An 18378-nucleotide genomic window follows, 5' to 3' on the forward strand; every position below is an offset into this window, starting at 1 on the left:
GAGGCCCGCTGACATCACGTCTAATGTAGGGTCCATAGGTCTGCATTAGACATGAGGACGGCACGGGACATTCCATAGCTGGAGCCGAGGTGAGATGAGTAGGGATCAGGTAGATTCAATAAAAATGTATTATAGTCTAAAATTATTATAAAAATGTATTTTAACCAGTTGACATCCTTGGTGTTAAACCCCCTTCCCATCCAGGCCATTTTTCAGTATTCAGCGCTGCGGTACTTTGACTGACATTTATTCCGTCATGCAACGCTGTACTGAAATGAATACCGTTTTTTTACAACGGGCGGACGGCAAGTGGTTAAATGATTAAATTAAAGCCCATGTCTGGACAAAAAAAAACTCCCCTTGCAGTGGAGCTATGCCTGCACTGCAAGGGTTAACAGTTTTTGTCTAGGGGGATCAGTTTTACTTAATCCGCAGCCTCTTCCTCCCTCCGTGGGCCCACTAACGTAATCATGTCTAATGCAGGGTCCATAGATCTGCATTAGACGTGAGGACGACAAGGGACAATCCACAGCTGGAGCGGAGGTGAGATGAGCGGGGATCAGGTAAGTAGAATGTCTTTATACAATCCCCCAGAAATGAACAGTCAACCCTTTCAGTGTGGCGGGGGGGGGGAAGCCCCACTGCAAGGGGAGTTTTTTGTTTTTTTTTAAATCCAGAGATAGGCTTTAGGTTCTGTGTGGTTAACGCACGGTGCGATGCATCTACTGTGCGTTAACAGTGAGGGGGGTGCGTTGCGTTGGTATTCATTTGAATGGCACCCTAAAAACACATCCCACCTGCAATGAGATCAACTGTGCCACAACCCATAGTACCACAATACTGCACATTGCAGTGCGATTTAAAAAAGTAATGCACGTACTGCTAACGCACGGAGTTGTGGTGTTCATGTCATGTGACATTTTCACAGCGCCTTAGTGGTTAGCACTTCTGCCTTGCAGCACTCAGGGCCCCCAGTTCAAATCCCTGTCAGGACACAATCTGCATGGAGTTTGCATGTTCTCCCTGTGCTTGTGTGGGTTTCCTCGGGGTACTCTGTTTTTTTCCCACGCTCCAAAGACATGCTGGAAGGTTGATTTGGCTCCTCTCTAAGTTGTCCTTGTATGTATGTGAGATAGGGACCTTAGATTGTAAACTGCTTGAGGCCAGGGACTGATGTGTATGTGCTCTATGTAAAGCGCTGCGTAGATTGTCGGCGCTATATAAATACTTAGATATCGCCTTCATTCAGTGGTGTGAAACAATAAAATACAACAACACCCGGCCATCCTTCTGCTCAGGTAACTCTATCTGTTCTGACTTCTGGTGACATGAATGGGATTGCACTTTGGGAGTTAGAGATCAATGCACTGACAGATGTTGTTAGCTGCAAAATGGAAGCGCTGAAGAATGGATTCTGACTGCACTTTGTTCACTGATCAAACCTCCCTCTGTCGTGTGTCCCGGGTTCTGTGTTAGTGACTTTACTCTTATTTATTCATTGTAACTGATTCAGGGGAGGCGGATATTATTCATATAGTCAATGACCAGAAACAATAATAGAAACAAACCTCACACTATAAACATCAACCATGTAGATCTGCGATTGCTTGAAAATCCTGTTCTTTGTTATGATTAGCAGAATTTCAACAAATCATTGTCCTTGAAATGAAAATATACACTATGTTGCCAAAAGTAATGGGACGCTGGCCTTTACACACACATGAACTTTACTGGCATCCCAGTCTTAGTCCATAGGGTTCAATAACCCCACACCATAATCCCCCCTCCACCAAACTTTACACTTGGCACAATGCAGTCAGGCAAGTACCGTTCTCCTGGCAACCGCCAAACCCAGACACGTCCATCGGATTGCCAGACAGAGAAGCGTGATTCGTCACTCCAGAGAACACGTCTCCACTTCTCTAGAGTCCAGTGGCGGCGTGCTTTACACCACTGCATCCAACGCTTTGCATTGCACTTGGTGATGTAAGGCTTGGATGCAGCTGCTCGGCCATGGAAACCCATTCCATGAAGCTCTCTACGCACTGTTGTTGTGCCAATCTGAAGGCCACATGAAGTTTGGAAGTCTGTAGCTATTGACTCTGCAGACAGTTGGTGACTTCTGCGCACTGTGCACTTCAGCATGCGCTGACCCCGATCTGTCATTCATCGTGGTCTACCACTTTGTGGCTGAGTTGCTGTTGTTCCCAGTTGCTTCCACTTTGTTATAATACCACTAACAGGTGACCGTGGAATATTTAGAAGCAAGCAAATGTCACGGATGGACTTATTGCACAGGTGACAACCTATCACGGTACCACGCTTGAATTCACTGAGCTCCTGAGAGCGACCCATTCTTTCACCAATGTTTGTAGAAGCGTCTGCATGCCTAGGTGCTTGATTTTATACACCTGTGGCCATGGAGGTGACTGGAACACCTGAATCCAATGATTTGGAGGGTGTCCCAATACTTTTGGCAATATAGTGTAGCTGTGACAGTATTGGAGGACATTGGTCTAATAGAAAACCGGGGTATCGCAGACTGAGACAATTTAAACTGAGCACTGACATTCCCCTATGTGAAAACATTGTGAGCAAATGATCTCTAGATCCAGACATATGGGCAGCCAAAGTTATATATAAATCTTGACTTTCTTTTAAAGTGAAAATAAACTCAGGAATAAAATTTTAAAAATACATTCAAATACCTTAACTGTTAACAAAAATGTATGTTATTTGTGCATCACCCAGCTGTAGATCCTCATTTCTGAGGGCCCATTCACACCAATTGGGGTGCGTCCCAGAGCGGCAGCTGCTGAAACGCACAGCAATTGCTCACAAAACTTCCCCCTTCCATCTGGGGCGGGAGGGGGCGTGGCGGTGCATTGAAGTCAATGGCACTGCAGCCCCGCACCCGTGGCAAAAGATTGCCTGTGTTCTGGTCCCCTGCAAACGCAAAAAATGCTGCATGCTCTATTTTTTGCGTTCGCAGTGGACCAGAACGCAGGCAAAGTTTTGCCACGCTTCCGATCGCACTGCGGGCAGGTGGGCGTGTCTGTGGTACCATTGACTTCAATGCATCACCACACCCCCACTCGCCCCAGAACGAATGGGGACATTTTGTGAGCAATTGCTGTGCGTTCCAGCAGCTGTTGCTCTGGAATGCACCACAGTTGGTGTGAATGTGCTCTGAATTGGTGCTGACACTGTCCTTCCTTCTGGAGGGGGGCTACTTTTTTTTTCCCCATGGTCCTTGTGTGTTTTGTAAAGTAGTCACTACTCCAAGCTCACTCCCGTGATGGACTACAATCGCAATACAAATTCGGAAACTAAACATGAGATTGTAGTCCATCACAGGAGTGAGCTTGGAGTAAAGTCTTTGTATAAATAGGCAAATAACTGAACATCGCTTGTTGCTACACAGTATCCATCTCCAACCATATATGTTGATCATGTGCAATGGAATTTACTGTACAGTTCTTAACTTGCAGATGTTTGCCTGCCAGGTGATGTTCTCCGGCATTTTTACTAGTACACTAGCTCATTTGTCATTGAGTTGACAGAACCGGCACAAATCACTACTATGTTCACAACTATCGTAATTCTGACAGGGATATGTGGAATGAGAAAGGTTTAAGTTGGTTATACGAATAGCTCCATGTTTGTATTTTTGGTGTAGTGGCCTAGTATAGGTATAATGTTCACACATTAAAGTGATATTAAAGTCAAAAGGCAAAGTCGCCGGGAGTCTGTTTAAACAGCCCCGATGCTGGCGACGTACACTGTACGTCGTCAGTCACGAAGGGGTTAAAGCTATTTCAAATGCTGGTTAAAAAAAATAATTTACAATAGATGCTGGTCCTTGGTGTTTAAACGTTTTTGCTGAATCAGTTGGTCCCCAAAGCATTGGCTCTCATATTCTGTTTTATGGTGGCTCCTTTCCCTTGCTGGGTCCTACGGAGCCACCCTTGTCTGTGTCTCCACAAACGCAGAGAAACTGCCTTGCTCTTTCTTGCTCCCCAGATCGTCCGACCTGGGTATAGCAGCAAAAGACTAATCAAGCCATCTAGTAGCTGGTTCCCTCCGAAGTTTCCCCTCAGGATAGCTGGCGCTCGGGGCCATCTGAGTGTTATCCAGTGAAGCGAATGATTAGAGGTCTTGGGGCTGAAACAATCTCAACCTATTCTCAAACTTTAAATGGGTAAGAAGCAGGCTTGCTGGCCTGGAATGCGAGTGCCCAATGGGCCAAGCCGAGCTGAGAGATTTGGAGCTGTTTGGAAACCTTTGCTGGGCAATATATATGTGTTGGACCTGGATTCATTATTGAGTGGGAGCGTTTATTACTACTTGAATGGGTCGTGGTCTAGTGGAGGTTGAATGTATACACAGGTATATCTGTCTTTTACAGATGTTTGTTTCCCTGAGCTGGGTTTGACATTTAATACCATTTCCATAAATACACATCTTGCAAATGAGCAGAAGTCCTTTTTATTGTTTCCTTTGCAATATTTGAGCATAGTAATGGCAAAATTGTGCTTGCATATATATACAAGGTTATTCACAAAAGGGTGAAGAGTTTGGAGAAGGCAGGAGAAGTGAACAATCTAAACCAACATAGCTGATTTGGAAACATTCTCCAATTCAGCTCAGCTGTGTTGTCCTAGATTGCTCCCTTCTCCTGCCTTCTCCAAACTCTTCACCCTTTTTGTGAATAACCCTGATAATGTTTATTAAAAAAGAATGTTCTGTACTGTCAACATTGGCGAGTTGAAATAGAACTCCATTTACATTTTTTTTTCTTTTTTTTTTCAATCCAATACAGAGAGGAAAAGTAAGAACTTCTCTTTAAAATGGATATCAAACCAGCATTTTATTTTCTTCTAGTTTTTCTTCAATTCTGTCTGGTAAAACATCCGAATTGGAAGGTAAATCTCTCTATTAGAGCCGTGAACAGGGGTTCTAAGCCTTTCCCCAACACATCCAAAACTGAGGAAAAAAGTTTAGACTGGACATACACCTTAAATTTGTATTGAGAGTTCCCATCACTTTCTGACCGGCAGCAGTCAAAAAGGCAAAAAACCTCTCATAACTTCATAAAGTAGACTAGGGTCGAATTAGGACCTCCTTGTAACCAAATTCTTTATACCCAAGTTCATATTTTTCCTCAAAGCTCCCAGCAGGCAGTATTAAAATACAAAGTTAGTATTAAATACTTTGGCAAAGGCCAGGCATGTTACATAAATAGCCATAAAACCTTGGCAGAAATTTCGACACTTTTCAAAACCTTAAAAGAGAGCTAAAGCCAAACCTTTTTTTCTTTGTTCTTTTTGCTTTAGTTCTCTTCTGGGTCACATGAGCACTTTTACTAATGTCCTCCTGTGACCCAAAGTCAGCACATAGTGGGCCGCTATTTGCTTATAGCACAGAATTGTGCTGCAGCCAGGAAAGATCCTGACAATATTGTAGGGCTACACCCCACTGCTGCTTGATTGACAGTTGGTTCTGCCTCTCTAGAGCCAGCTGTGCCTGCCCCCCGCCTAGCGCTGAAGGAACAGAGAGGGGAAGGGGGATCGCTGCAAGGACTAACAGTCACCACTCTCTGCAGGGAGAGGACTGTGAGCTGAGCGATCAGCGGTTTGTGGTCGCTCAGCTCTCAAGCTATAGTGCCGCGGCATGTGACTGTTGCAGTGTCCCACTCTGGTGGAAACTATTTGGATGAGGGTATTTTACTCTCCTTTTAAAAATTGTCTGGAGTTGGCTTTTAAATTCCAAGTCAAGCTTTGGCAAAAAATACATCTCAGTTCTCGGCATCCTCTTCTTTTCTTTTTCTTTTTATTTTAAGACTTGGGGTGTCACGGCTTGGCCCCCCTTCCTGCACTTACAGGAGAATGCTGCAGAGAGCAGTGCCACCTCATTGCGTAGTGCCACTCTGCAGCATTTAGAATCCACCCACCCCGGGGGGGGGACCCCCCCGGGGGGGGGGGGGTTAAAGAGGACCTCTAATGTAACTAGATAAGAGACCCCTTAAAAAGAAAAAAGTATAGCAGGATGGAAAACTTTTTTTGAACCAAATTCTAACTGAATGTGGTTTTCATTCCAAAATTGAATGTTCACATCAAGCAAAATTTCGAATGACATTCTTCAAGCTTCTGTCAAATATTCTGATGAGATTTTTCCAGTTTGTAAGGAAATCTACCAGCACATGGCCACCTTTACCATGTCTCTCCGGCAATAAAGCATTCTTACCTGCCTGTTTGCAGTCTTCCTGACAAGCTGCTCATTGTACACGTTCGGCATATGCCGGGGTGAATGAACTCCTGTGTTCCCGATCCCAGAATAACGGGTGGGGATGTTAGCACCTGCAAGAGAAATTGGAATACATCCCTGTTGCTGGATGCATCCATCCTGCACCCCCGGGACAGCGATCTATTAAAAACCTCATGTAATCATATCACATACATACATGCGGACTGACAATTACAGATGTCACCCAGTCATTAACTTGAATGGGTGTAGCGACTGCCGCTAAATGGGTCATTTGGCATTTCTGCCACAGAAATCCCATATCCCATATTGTGAACAAAGCCTTATACTCTCTAAAAAATATTAAATTTTTTTCTGATTTTTATTTTTAGTCCCCAAATAATGAATGAAAAGATTTACAAAACACTGTATGCTTCCTTCGAAGCCTGTCTTTTGTTTGTTTCCTATGTTGACAATTATTGAGTTTTGTTATTGGGTTAATTTTCTTTGCATATTATTATGTTAGGTTTAAAATATGGAATGTCACTGGATTGATCTATATTGTGTGCAGCATTGCTGTGTATAGTGTATGTTGTCACGGAGCAAATGCAAATAACTAAACATGTTTATTCTGAATTAGTTTAAACCTTTGGTGAAGAATAGGCATTTAATATTTTGTATTTGTTCTCCTTTGACGTTGTTTAATTAGAATGTGTCTGAGCAGCAGCTTTAGCTCTTTCATTATTCCCTGGAAATTTGTCTAGCTATCTTCTTCATGGAATAATTAGATTTCGCCACTGACATTGTCTGAGAATCCATCACAGTTCAGCATGCTCCGTATTTCTAGGTGCGTATGTTTTCTATAATGAGCCTTTGTTTGTTACAGCTTCCTTAATACTTCCTTTTCTGTACTTTTTGGTCACACAGCAAGGGAAGGGTGAGTGAAAGTTTTTAGGCTATATTGAATTGACAGGAAATGAAGTGCTGATCCAGCTGAAATATAACAAATGCTGAGCTGAAGGTGGGAGGTTATATAATCTTGTGTTAAATCGGATTATTTCCTTTCCCCTTGTATGCTATGTGACTGGTATAGAGATTGACTCACAATGCAATGTAACTCAATGCAAGGCTTTTTGTACTGAACCTCCCTTTAGTGGCAGCTTGGTACCGGATTGTCGCTTTGCCGATTGCCCGCACAATATATATTTTGGTGAACTAACTCATTATGGAGACCCAGTTAGTCAGTTGGTTAGTCAGGAAGGATTTAACATTAGTTAGTAGCTTGCACAAGTGAATGGTTTGCTTTATGCCATGAACCCAAAGCTCAAGTTTTTTGGCTTTATTTGCTGCATTGCTAAATAAATGTGCTGGCCAAACCTGCTTAGACTGTTCCTGGGTTCTCGCTGTCTCCTGCATGGTTTACTGTAGTCAATGCCAGTAGAGCATATCTGCCTTACTGATATAGATTGTGTGTGTGTGTGTGTGTGTGTGTGTGTGTGTGTGTGTGTGTGTGTGTGTGATATATATATCTTAAAAAATTTGATGGTGTCTCACCAGTCAGTTAAAAATGTCACCAGTCAGCATGACTGGACTATAGCCTTGCAATTTATGTAAAACAATTTTGGGGACAGATGGAGCTTTCTTTTGGAGGTATAAATAGTCACTCTCCGCAAAATCGCAAGAAACGCCCGTAGGCGACGATTAAAACGCTTCTACTGCTCATCAGTTTAGTGTTATCTGTGATTTAATGGCTCTAAAATTATTGCTCTCACTCCTACGTTTGCGGCGATTTGTAACGTGTGGCACAATAGGCGCATTCGTCGTTTTCACACGTAGGCGCACCCGGCGCATATATGCCTGTGTATGTGGGGGGCGGGGACTTTAAAAAAATGTGTTCTTTTTATATGCTTAATTTTTTGTTATGATTCTTTAATTTTTTTTTACACACATCTTTATTGCTATTACATGGGGGGCTAAGAAGCCCCCTATGTAATAGCCAATTTACATGACAGGTCCTCTTTATGGAGACATCCGGGGTCTTCAAGACCCCTAATGTCACCTAGGGACCCCCAGAGAAGCTAATGAAGCAGAGATCTGCTTCATCAGCTTCTGTAGCTGGAGAGTGACACTGAATGCAGGAAGTGATGTAATATACATCACTTCCTGCATTCGGGGACTGAGAGGAGATCAAAGAGAGTTCGTAAACTGAACTCCCTTTTGATCTCCTGTCACAGAGCCGTCCCGGCCGCATCGGGCACAGTGGATCTCGGGACTGGCAACGGCAGTGACAGCTGCTGCTAATTCGATCGATCGGGCATCTCGAGGCGGTAGGTCGCCGTTAACTCTTACAGCGTTGCTGAGGGAAATATCTAGCACTTGTGAAGGGGGCAGTGAGGTGAAGACTTTACAAGGAAGCAGCAGCCTGTAGGTAATGGGATACACATCATTACACATATCTAAAGTGTTTGGTGCCATATTCCAAAAATAAGTAAATAAAAATAAACTTGAGCTCTTAGCATCAAGATATGGAGGATCGATGGACTCAACCTTGACTTTACAGAAAACATTGAGATGTGCATATAATTTTAGCTTTATCTGTTTCTAAATGACTATTTTGACGTGTGTCTTGATTGATGATAACCACTACAACAAATGGGTTGTCTGCATTTTGACTAGTTTATGTTAAAGATGAACTCCAGGCAAAACTTTATTTTCCTGTTTTATGTAGAGTGGGAGAAGGTTAAATACTCTGTCATCTCTTGCCATCTGTGTCTCCAGAACACAGCAGTCAGAACCGACATCCTAACTTGAGGAGTTGGGGGAAATTTCATATTTTGTTTACTAATTTGTAGGAATGCATAGATACTAGTATCTGTATCGGTGCCGATACAGAGTATTTGGGCGAGCACTCGTACTTGCCCAAATGCTCCGATACCTTCCCCGATACCGGAGCTTCTGGTCAGAGGAAGATTTCCTCTGACCGGCAATGCCAGAGGGGACATGGAGTCGGCTTCCTGGGCAATCAGGAAGCCGGGTAACGAGTAATGACCCGCTTCCTGATTGGGCGGGAAGCCGGCTCAATGCTGATTGGCTTGGAAGCCGCTTTCCCGGTCAATCCCAATTGAGCCGGCCAAACAACATGGCATTGGCTTTCCAGGCAATCAGGAAGCTGGGCGGCATGTCATCGCCAGCCGCTCAGGCTTCCTGATTGCCCGGGAAGCCTGCTCCATTCCAGGGGAAGCAACGGTATCGATACTCAGTATCGGTGAGTACCGAAAACAACATATCGGTACTCGGAAACAAAAAACCGGTATTGGTGCATCCCTACTAATTTGTGTTGAGATTGTAGTCCATCACGGGAGCGAGCTTGGAGCAGTGGCTACTTTGCAACACACAGAGGGACCATGGGGAACAAATGTAGCTACCATCCAGAAGAAAGGACAGTGTCAGCACCAATTCAGAGATGATTTGAGGATCTAAAGCTGAGTGATACACAAATAAGATAAATTTTTTTACTAGTTAAGGTACTTGAATGCTTTTTTTTAGATTTAACTCCTGAGTTTAGTGTCACTTTAACGACAAATACAACTTTTTTTTTTAAACTTATTAGTAAATATAAATTTTATTACAATTATATGTATTTTTGCTAGATAATTGCAGACATTTTTTTTTTTACCTTGGACTAGATTTTCCTTTTGCCGAGGCTTGCCTTCTGCTAATAAAGCTGTGCAGTCTAATCCTGCTTTTTTCTTAGATCTTCTTTTCCATGGACACGTCCATATTTGTTAAGTTGAGGACAAATCTCCTGAAGTCAGCAGCCTGAAGAGAATGTCTTATGATCTATATTTCACTTAGTGGCCTGCAGCCAAGAGCTAAGTGATATTATCCATGTTCACTGACTTCCATAACTAATGTATTTTGGCCCCTGCCCCAGCTCCACAGTCAGAGCTGTGTGCAATACTGATGGGGTGATTACCATATTATCCTGCGCTTCCAGCCCATTTCATAGACCCCCTGTGATCTTAACATTTGCCTGACTTCTAGACAGCCGGAACAGTGAACTAAACTAACACCTCGGCTGTTACTCTTAACAGTTAACGATCAGTCGATCTGCGCAAGGTGTGTGTGTGTGTGTATAATAACATTAACAAGGGATAATATGAAAATCTGGTATATGTAATAGACGCTCTGTCACTTTTCCCTCATGACCACAAGATGGTGCTGATCGGTTGGTGCCAAGTCTTGCAATCCCTCAGGTAGTGACTTCTACTGTTTATGGATTACCGTGTTGAGAAGTACTTTGTGACAAGGAAAAACTCATTCATGATTCAGATGTGACCAGAAGCTGCCATTCTTTGATTTAGCTTCAGGTGTTTGTGAGTTTTTTTTTAATGTATAGAACAGATTCTTGCGTACTGCTTTTTTTCCCAAGCCAGTGGTAATGCAAAGCAGCCTATAGAAGCTCAGAAGGAACTCTGAAGCGTCTCAAATGCAAGTTGAATGCACTCAGAAACGCGCTATATCTGCTGTCTACACAAGGTCCTTTTTCCTCTAGTGGCACCTAATGAGCTCCAGACTTCCTCATACTTTGACAGTTTTACTTCCTTCAATGCATCATGGTGACTAATAACACCGCTGACACACAGTGTGCAGAGCTGGAAATAGTCAGATAAAGGGTTATTGGTTTTTTCTTGACTTATACCTGCTTTGCAGGGACATGCTAGAGTAGAGTAGCGGCAGCAATCAGGGCTAGGATTAAATACAAATTTACCAAAAGTACCAAATCGGTCCCCTCCAGTGTTGTTGTACTCTCTCACCGGCGCTTCCATCTTCTCTTTGGTCTCCTGCATTTGGCATCTTCGGCCTAATGATTGGCTGTCCGGCATGATATAACATGCACACGTGAGTTAATTCATCTCGGCATGCCAGATCTGTGTGCTGAGATTTGCGTACAAAGAAAAAAAACAAAACGGATTTATGGCAGAAGAGACTTACAAATTCTCTTCTAATGTAGAAAGCCTTCCAGTCAGCCTTTTTTGTGGGGGAAACTTTACTTTTTCTTTAAAGGAGAACTATGAGATGAGTGATTTCCACTCACCTCATAGTTCTTGCCGACTTGTGACAATGAGACTGTCACAGGTCGGCTCAGTAGATCGGAAGATGAGCGAACCCATACCGGGTTCGCTCACCTCTCGATCCTGTCACGGCTCCCTGCCGCGACAGGAGGAGGGGCTGGATTCCCCTCTCCCCGCTCCGGCTGCCAGCGCTGACTGGCAGAACGGACGGGGGAGGGGGCGGGTACAGCTGGCTCTGACTACAAATCTCGGCAATACATTTTACAGCGATGCAGAATAATACCATCAGCTAGAGAGGACTACAATACTACTATTATAAAGACCTAACATGTAAAAATATGCATTTACTGGATACCTGTGCTAAAATTATTATTATTTTAACATATTGCCAACGTATACACTTTAACACTTATCCTAAAAGTAAACGTATTGAGAGATGTATACAGGCTGCAGTTGTTGGTGCATTCACTTCCATGTTTTCTGAGTTGCCTGGCTGTTAATGCCGGTGCATCAGCTTCAATACTTTGACATGTAATTTACTGTAAAAAATTCTGAAGCCACATACAACCAGGAGACTAGCATTTCTCAGAAGGCGACCATCAAGAGTAGTCCACATATTTCTCACAACAGATACACTTTGACCTAACCATTCAAATTATCCAAAGTTGCAGCCCCTAAAATTCCCGATTTGAGTAAACTGTCATTTATATACAAAGCCAGTACAGCAGAGTACAGTAATTGGCAGAGGAACTACTTATTTTCTGGATTGTAACATCAGGGTTGAAGACTTTGTGTAATGTTAGAAACAGGCTCTCAATGACCTTTTGCACAAATCCTTGGTTTAGGATGGATTAGGTTTTGTAACTTGTTTCATCATTTATGCTATTTTTGGGTCATTTGTATTCATAAGTCATTTCTTGTGTAATTAATGTTATCCATGTTTGTTTGTTTATTTTGTTTTTCAGATAATGATGAGTACAGGCCGCCAGTATGGAAATCTTACTGTAAGTATTACATTGTGATAACAATCTGTATTGTGTGTTTATTGAAAAATGCAGCTACTGGGAAACGCATTAAATTGCACATGCTGTTGAAATATTTGCTGATAAGTGCTAAAAATTGGCGAGGAAAGTTCTGTAATTTTGATGTAATCTAGAGGAAACAGGAAAGGCCGCAGAGCCTGAAGCAGCTTCTGGCTTTTTAACCATCTTGTTTCCTCATTTATTTAAAAAACAATTGTCAACGTCAACTCTGTGTTCAAGGCTGCCTGGATAATAAAATGATAGCAAATAATGCTTCGGCTTTGAGCATCACGCATGATTATTGTACCATACACAGTGGCTCAGGTGCTCCTTATAGGACAGGAGAATGTTCTGACTTGTTGGAAAATTATTCTGCTGTTGGTTGCTGAATCTTTACTACTCTGTGTAGAGTGTACGAGAAATGCCACTATCCTCTGTGGGTAGGGATTGCAATGAAGACAAGCACTCGTGTATGCCCATCCTTCTCAGGGAGTTATCTCCATGTCTATGACCAGCCTTAAGGTGCCCATACACCTTGCGATTCTCGTTTGACTTCCAAACTAAATCGTTTTTTCGTACGATAATCGGCCAGTTGATGGGAAGTCAACTATCAGAATTACTGTACAACTGGCCGAATTTCGTCTATCGGGCAGGCTAGAAAGTGTTTTTCGAATCGTAGGGAAATCGATGGATAAGTGGCGTTTTTGTACGAAAAAAATCGCAATATGAACACCACACATGCGCAAAAGAAAATCCGTTCTGTCGATTGAAAATCGGCCAGTTAGTATTGCTAATGAATGATAATTGAAATCCACATTGGTCTGTGCATGATGGGTTATTTGTGCGGAAATGGAACGATGGTTCGACGATGGGATCGGCCGCCGAAGCATATCTGCCAAAAATGGCACTTTTGGCTAAATGCCGAAAGTGCCATTTTTCTGCCGATACAGCGGCGCATCCCTGCTTTCTTTCCTCCCCGCTGGGCACTGCTCTTTGTCCCAGCGGGGAGGAGAGAAACTGTGACAGCCGAGCGCTGCGGGAGGAAAGTGCTGTGAGCGGCTTGCGTCTCTTCTCCCACACCACTCAGCCTCCTGTCACAGTCCGGCAGAGCGATGTGTGGGCAGATACAGCCCGCGCTGTCACAGGCTTAGCTCTCCTCCCACACCGCTTGCTCAGCCTCCTGTGACAGCTGTCAGAAAGGAGAGCGAGAGCAAACACTCAGTGATCAGTGATCGTTGAGTGTTTGTAGATAATTGTAGACACAGTATGGTTACTATATCCTCAATTATGAATGAATGGGAAGTGATCTACATCACCTCCTGTTCATTCATGATTGTGGTTATAGTAAACATACTTTGTCCTCCATGTTATGAATTAACAGGAACACTCAGCATAGAGGATTCCTGTTCATTTATAACAGGGGACACAGAAAGAGAAGACTTTGTGTCCTCAATCTCTTTTTCTATTTTAAAAGGGAAATATCAGGGGTCGGTTTAGACCCCAATATTTCCCCAAAGCCCCTAAAAGTAAAGTAAAAAATAAAAATATTTAATAAAAAAAGAATAAATAAATAAAAATTAAAAAGTTTATGAAAAGTAAATGAAAAAATTAAAATAAACAATTTCAGTTTCGGCCTGACATTTTTAAAAAAAAATTTCGGTTTCATTTTCGGTTTTGATATTTCCATTTCGGTGCACCTCTAATCATATGTCATTGCTGGTATCGGTGTACAAGTAACACACTTTGTAATTGCCTTTTGTAATGCGTCTGATTGAAACGTGCAAATAGGACATTAATCCAACCTATGTACCAGTATTTGCTACTTATAATTTTGATGGTTTCCGTTAATACTGTATACTACTCGCCTAATGTGCAGATTTTGTTTGAATAGGAATGCTCTTTTCAGACATGTTTTATTATTATTGTTATTATCATGTAAAGCAGCACTTGTTACATGTTTTATCCAGTATATCAGCTGCAGCAAGAGGCTCCGCATCCACGAAGAATTACCTGCACACAGGAGGTAAGTAGCCATGCTGTCATACATCAATACTTAAAACATGTAGCCCTTCATAGAGAGAATTCCATTAAAATCTTGGATATTTGCAGTATAATAGGACGGTTGCTACCCTGTGTATAAAATGGAAACGACTTCTGAGGGATCTTCTTCAACAATAAGTGATGGGATGGTGGAAGTAGTCATATGATTTTAGTTATGCATGTCGTCCTTGTATAAATACTTCTGTTGTGCCTGCACGATATCCTGGGGCTTTATGTTCAGATGTTACAGAAGCGTGTAGAGTCGCCTTTGTCCAGAGCGGCATACCCAATATACACTCGGCATACAGCACATTCTCAATGGTCATGAGAAGAATTATTCTACTCATGACTCAATGGTCATGAGAAGCTATTCTGGGAGTAGCTCTGTTACACCACAAGCAGGACTTCAGTTTACCAGATTACTGACAAAGTATTGGAATGGACTGGTGCACTAGAGCATTGTCTGGCTGAAAAACTGAATGGATGCACCTCGAGGTTTATTTTTCCACTGTGACTAGAGTGCGTCTTCAAGGTTTTACAGAACAAATCTCTCGCATAGGTTGTTTTATTCATGGGTATAGATTAAGTTGAATATCCTTAACACAATGCATTATGTTTATATATTTATTTTTTTAAAGCTGCATTTAAATTCTAAGGCTCCATTCACACATAGTGGTAACATTTTCCACGCGGAAAACCGTGCGGCAAGAAAACAGTACGTGTGGATTTTGCTAATTTGCGGCTATTACTATAGCCCCAAATGTGCGGAATCCGCCCAGAAAATTGGTTTTTGAACCTTTTTACGGGACGCCTGTTTTCGTACCAGGCGGACACCGCACTAGCGTGAACAATGCACATTAGAATGCAATGATTTTTTTTACATTTAGCGTGTTTCTGAACGTACCAATACATTCGGCAAACCCGCTCTTGTGTGAATGGAGCCTTATATCATTATGTATATTCAATTTTCTTTGGCTCCTTAAAGTGACACTGAACTTAGAAGTTAAAGGAGAACTATGAGGTGAGTGCTTTTCACTCACCTCATAGTTCTAGCCGACCTGTGACAATGAGACTCACAGGTCGGCTCAGTAGATCGGGAGGTGAGCGAACACATACCGGGTTCGCTCGCCTCTCGATCCTGTCACAGCTCTCTGCCGTGACAGGGGAGGGGCTGGATTCCCCTCTCCGATCTGCCAGCGCTGACTGGCGGTACGGGAGGGGGCGGGTACAGCTGGCTCTGCCTCTAGATAGGCAGAGCCAGCTGTCACTCACGCAGCTGGGCGGATCCCGTCATCTACGTCGGGATCCGCTGCGGCGTCTCAGTATACCGCGAGCTGCAGCTCGCGGTATACTGAGCTTAGGGTAACGGGAGGACGCTAGTTTGTGTCCTCCCGTTACCCTAAGGAGAACTATGGGGAAAAACACTGACCCCATAGTTCTCCTTTTAAACCTTAAAAATGCTTCCAGGCACACTAACTATTAACAAAAATGTATCTTATTTGTTTATCACTCTTTGTAGATCCTCAAATCATCTCTGAATTTTAGGGCTGCAACAACTAACCAATGAAATCGATAATGAGAATCGCTGTCAACGATTAGTTGATTCAGCTCAGCAGCTGCAACTTTTCTTGGCCGTTCTCTCACCCTGCCCCCTTCCTCTCCCCCCAAGCCATGTGCGCTTGTATAGCTCCTTTGAAGTGGAAAGGTGACCCTAAGGGTCTAATGTTACCTTAAAGAGAACCTGTCACCTCCAATGTGCCATCACATAGGGTGGTTGTGAGCCTCCCATGTGATAGCAATGAAGTTAACATAAAAAAGTTTAAAAAATAAAGGTAAATAAAATAAATGTAACAAGACCCCATCCCCCCCCTCCCCCGCAAATGCGCGCATAGGAAACAAGTCGAGTGCACCTACGTACAACAATGACAATTGTGCTATACATGTCGGGTATTGCTGTGTGCACCAGAGTGAGAGCAAAGTTCTCAATATTCCTGGCTAATTCTAAACTGATATACAGATGAAAAATGTTCCGGAGGGCTTGGCAGCGAAAGGGTTAAAGGTCCTGAATCCCAAGGGGGATAGAAACCTCTCAAGGATGTGACTGTTCTTTGACTCCTGGTAGCACACTAGTTCTGGAACGGTGATGCTGCTCACAGTGAGGGTGCATAGGTACAGGTACTAGAGCCACTAGTACATGGTTCAGGAGTAGAAGATTGGCAGGGGTTTTTTTTTTCAAGTCTGTCCTTTTGTGTTTTGAAATGCAATCCAATGCATTCCAATGGTATTTTTAGCTCCAGTTCACACCGCAGCGTTCCGGAACGCATCAAAAACGCGGCACAACCCACTGCACTGCGTGTGCAGAAACTCATGCAGATCTGGTCTGCATTTGGTGTGAACAAGGCCTTAGGGATATCATTTCTATGCTGCTTTGCTGTTCTTGCTAGAGGTTTGGGCATGATGAAGCAAAGTCCTGCCTCTACCAAGATGGCCTTCCCCACACAGAGACAGTGCAGAACGAGGCATGGTAAGCCAGCTTTAGTACTGCTTGCTACAAACTGAGGCATGCTGGGAATAGGCGGCATCCTGGGCTGGCCTACAGATATTTTGTTTCCCACTGTTCAATAATCCTGTAGTCAGCAATATAACCAGGCAATGGACTCCAGGGAAAGGGTTTCACGGTGAGTACAATTCTTTTGTTTTTTTCCATGCAAAACTATGTTAAGAAAAGGACATAGCACAAATATCAATGTTAATATAGCAGAAATGTTGCTTCTGGATTGTTAAACATTTATTATTTCCCTTAATTAGAAATGTTTGCATATCATGGAAAGGTCATTGTGGGAGTCCTAGTAAATACAGCTGTAGTGTTTACTAAATACAGCTGGGTTATTGTGCTCTAAATATTTATTATGGTTTTCTGCTTGTTCATAAACAGAAATAAACTTAAAGAATTCAATGTAGCTGAGGGGTGGGTGTATAATACAGCTTTTAGTTTTATCATACTTAGTTAAGACATTTTGACACTTATGAGCATTTTGAGATTTTTTTGGTATGTTGTATTGCTTTTGGACCTTTTTTGTCATGCACATGCATTTTAATAGTCACTCTTTGGATTTCCTAATATTTCCACTGTTTAGCTGGAAGAAAATTGCACTGCAAGGGTTAAATGCTCATTACCTATGGGGAAGATGAAGAGACTGTATGACTTACCTCAAACCCCTCTCTGGCGGGCTTTAGCACTCTCCTTTGACACTAGGATATGAGTGGTCCCTTGGCATCACCATGGTCAATGCAGAAATATTAGTTCTGCATGGTTTGCAAAGGGGGGAAACTTGCAACAGTGACCAGGAGCACCCTAGAGAGCCTTTGCAGAATCAGTCACACAGATGGGGGAGCCTGCTGGATTGGGGAATAAGGTAAGTATTACTCCTTATTTCTCGAACCCTAGGCAAAAAATTAGCATTTAAACCTTGCCGTACAGGGGAGCCCTACTGCAAGATTTTTTTCTAGCTTGGAGTTTAACTTCAAATCTTTTCCTTTCTTGTCCATTGAGGGACGCAGGAAATCTTTAATGTTTGGGCTATACTGCCAGCTACAGGAGGATTGGATACGGGTAAACTAAATAATTTTAAGCTATCCCAGGTCAACCACCACCAGGGTGGATGTCTTTTCTACGGCTCTGCTGTGTTAAGACTAACTTAATTCTCTTTTTATTTCTTAATTTATTCAAACACTTTGTCCCTTCATTTGCAGCTTTCTGGCGTGGTCATCCTCAACCTGGCTTTTGCTGTAGATGTCTGGGCGCCCCTGGACTAGATGTGTGGGGTTAGCTTGAAAGTGATCTTTGGGGCATTGGATCTGGATAGGGTGCTTTCTAGACTTCATTCTGGTGGAAGTTAGCTGCAGAATGCTGTCCAGAACCGTAGGCATTGCCTCAGTGCTTGCCCTGTCTCTGAAGAAGTAGACTGGTCGGACCAAGCACAAAGAGCTAGTTTAGT

At 42.9% G+C, this 18378-nt stretch overlaps 1 protein-coding gene across 3 annotated transcripts in view; it reads left to right on the forward strand.

The window, feature by feature from the left end:
- Nucleotides 1–18378, forward strand: part of CHN1 (chimerin 1) — a 75952-nt gene that overhangs the window by 1039 nt on the left and 56535 nt on the right. For 2 of the 3 annotated variants that reach the window (XM_018572595.1, XM_018572610.1), the window contains exons 1-2: nt 12256–12322; nt 14308–14363. In XM_018572595.1, coding sequence (XP_018428097.1) covers nt 12256–12322; nt 14308–14363 — 123 coding nt within the window. Of the gene's footprint in view, nt 1–12255; nt 12323–14307; nt 14364–18378 lie in introns of those variants that run through there. The other variant, XM_018572602.1, reaches the window with a different exon arrangement.

This window comes from Nanorana parkeri, unplaced genomic scaffold, assembly GCF_000935625.1.
Source record: "Nanorana parkeri isolate BGI_ZX_2015 unplaced genomic scaffold, ASM93562v1 scaffold44, whole genome shotgun sequence".
NCBI classification, from domain to species: domain Eukaryota; kingdom Metazoa; phylum Chordata; class Amphibia; order Anura; family Dicroglossidae; genus Nanorana; species Nanorana parkeri.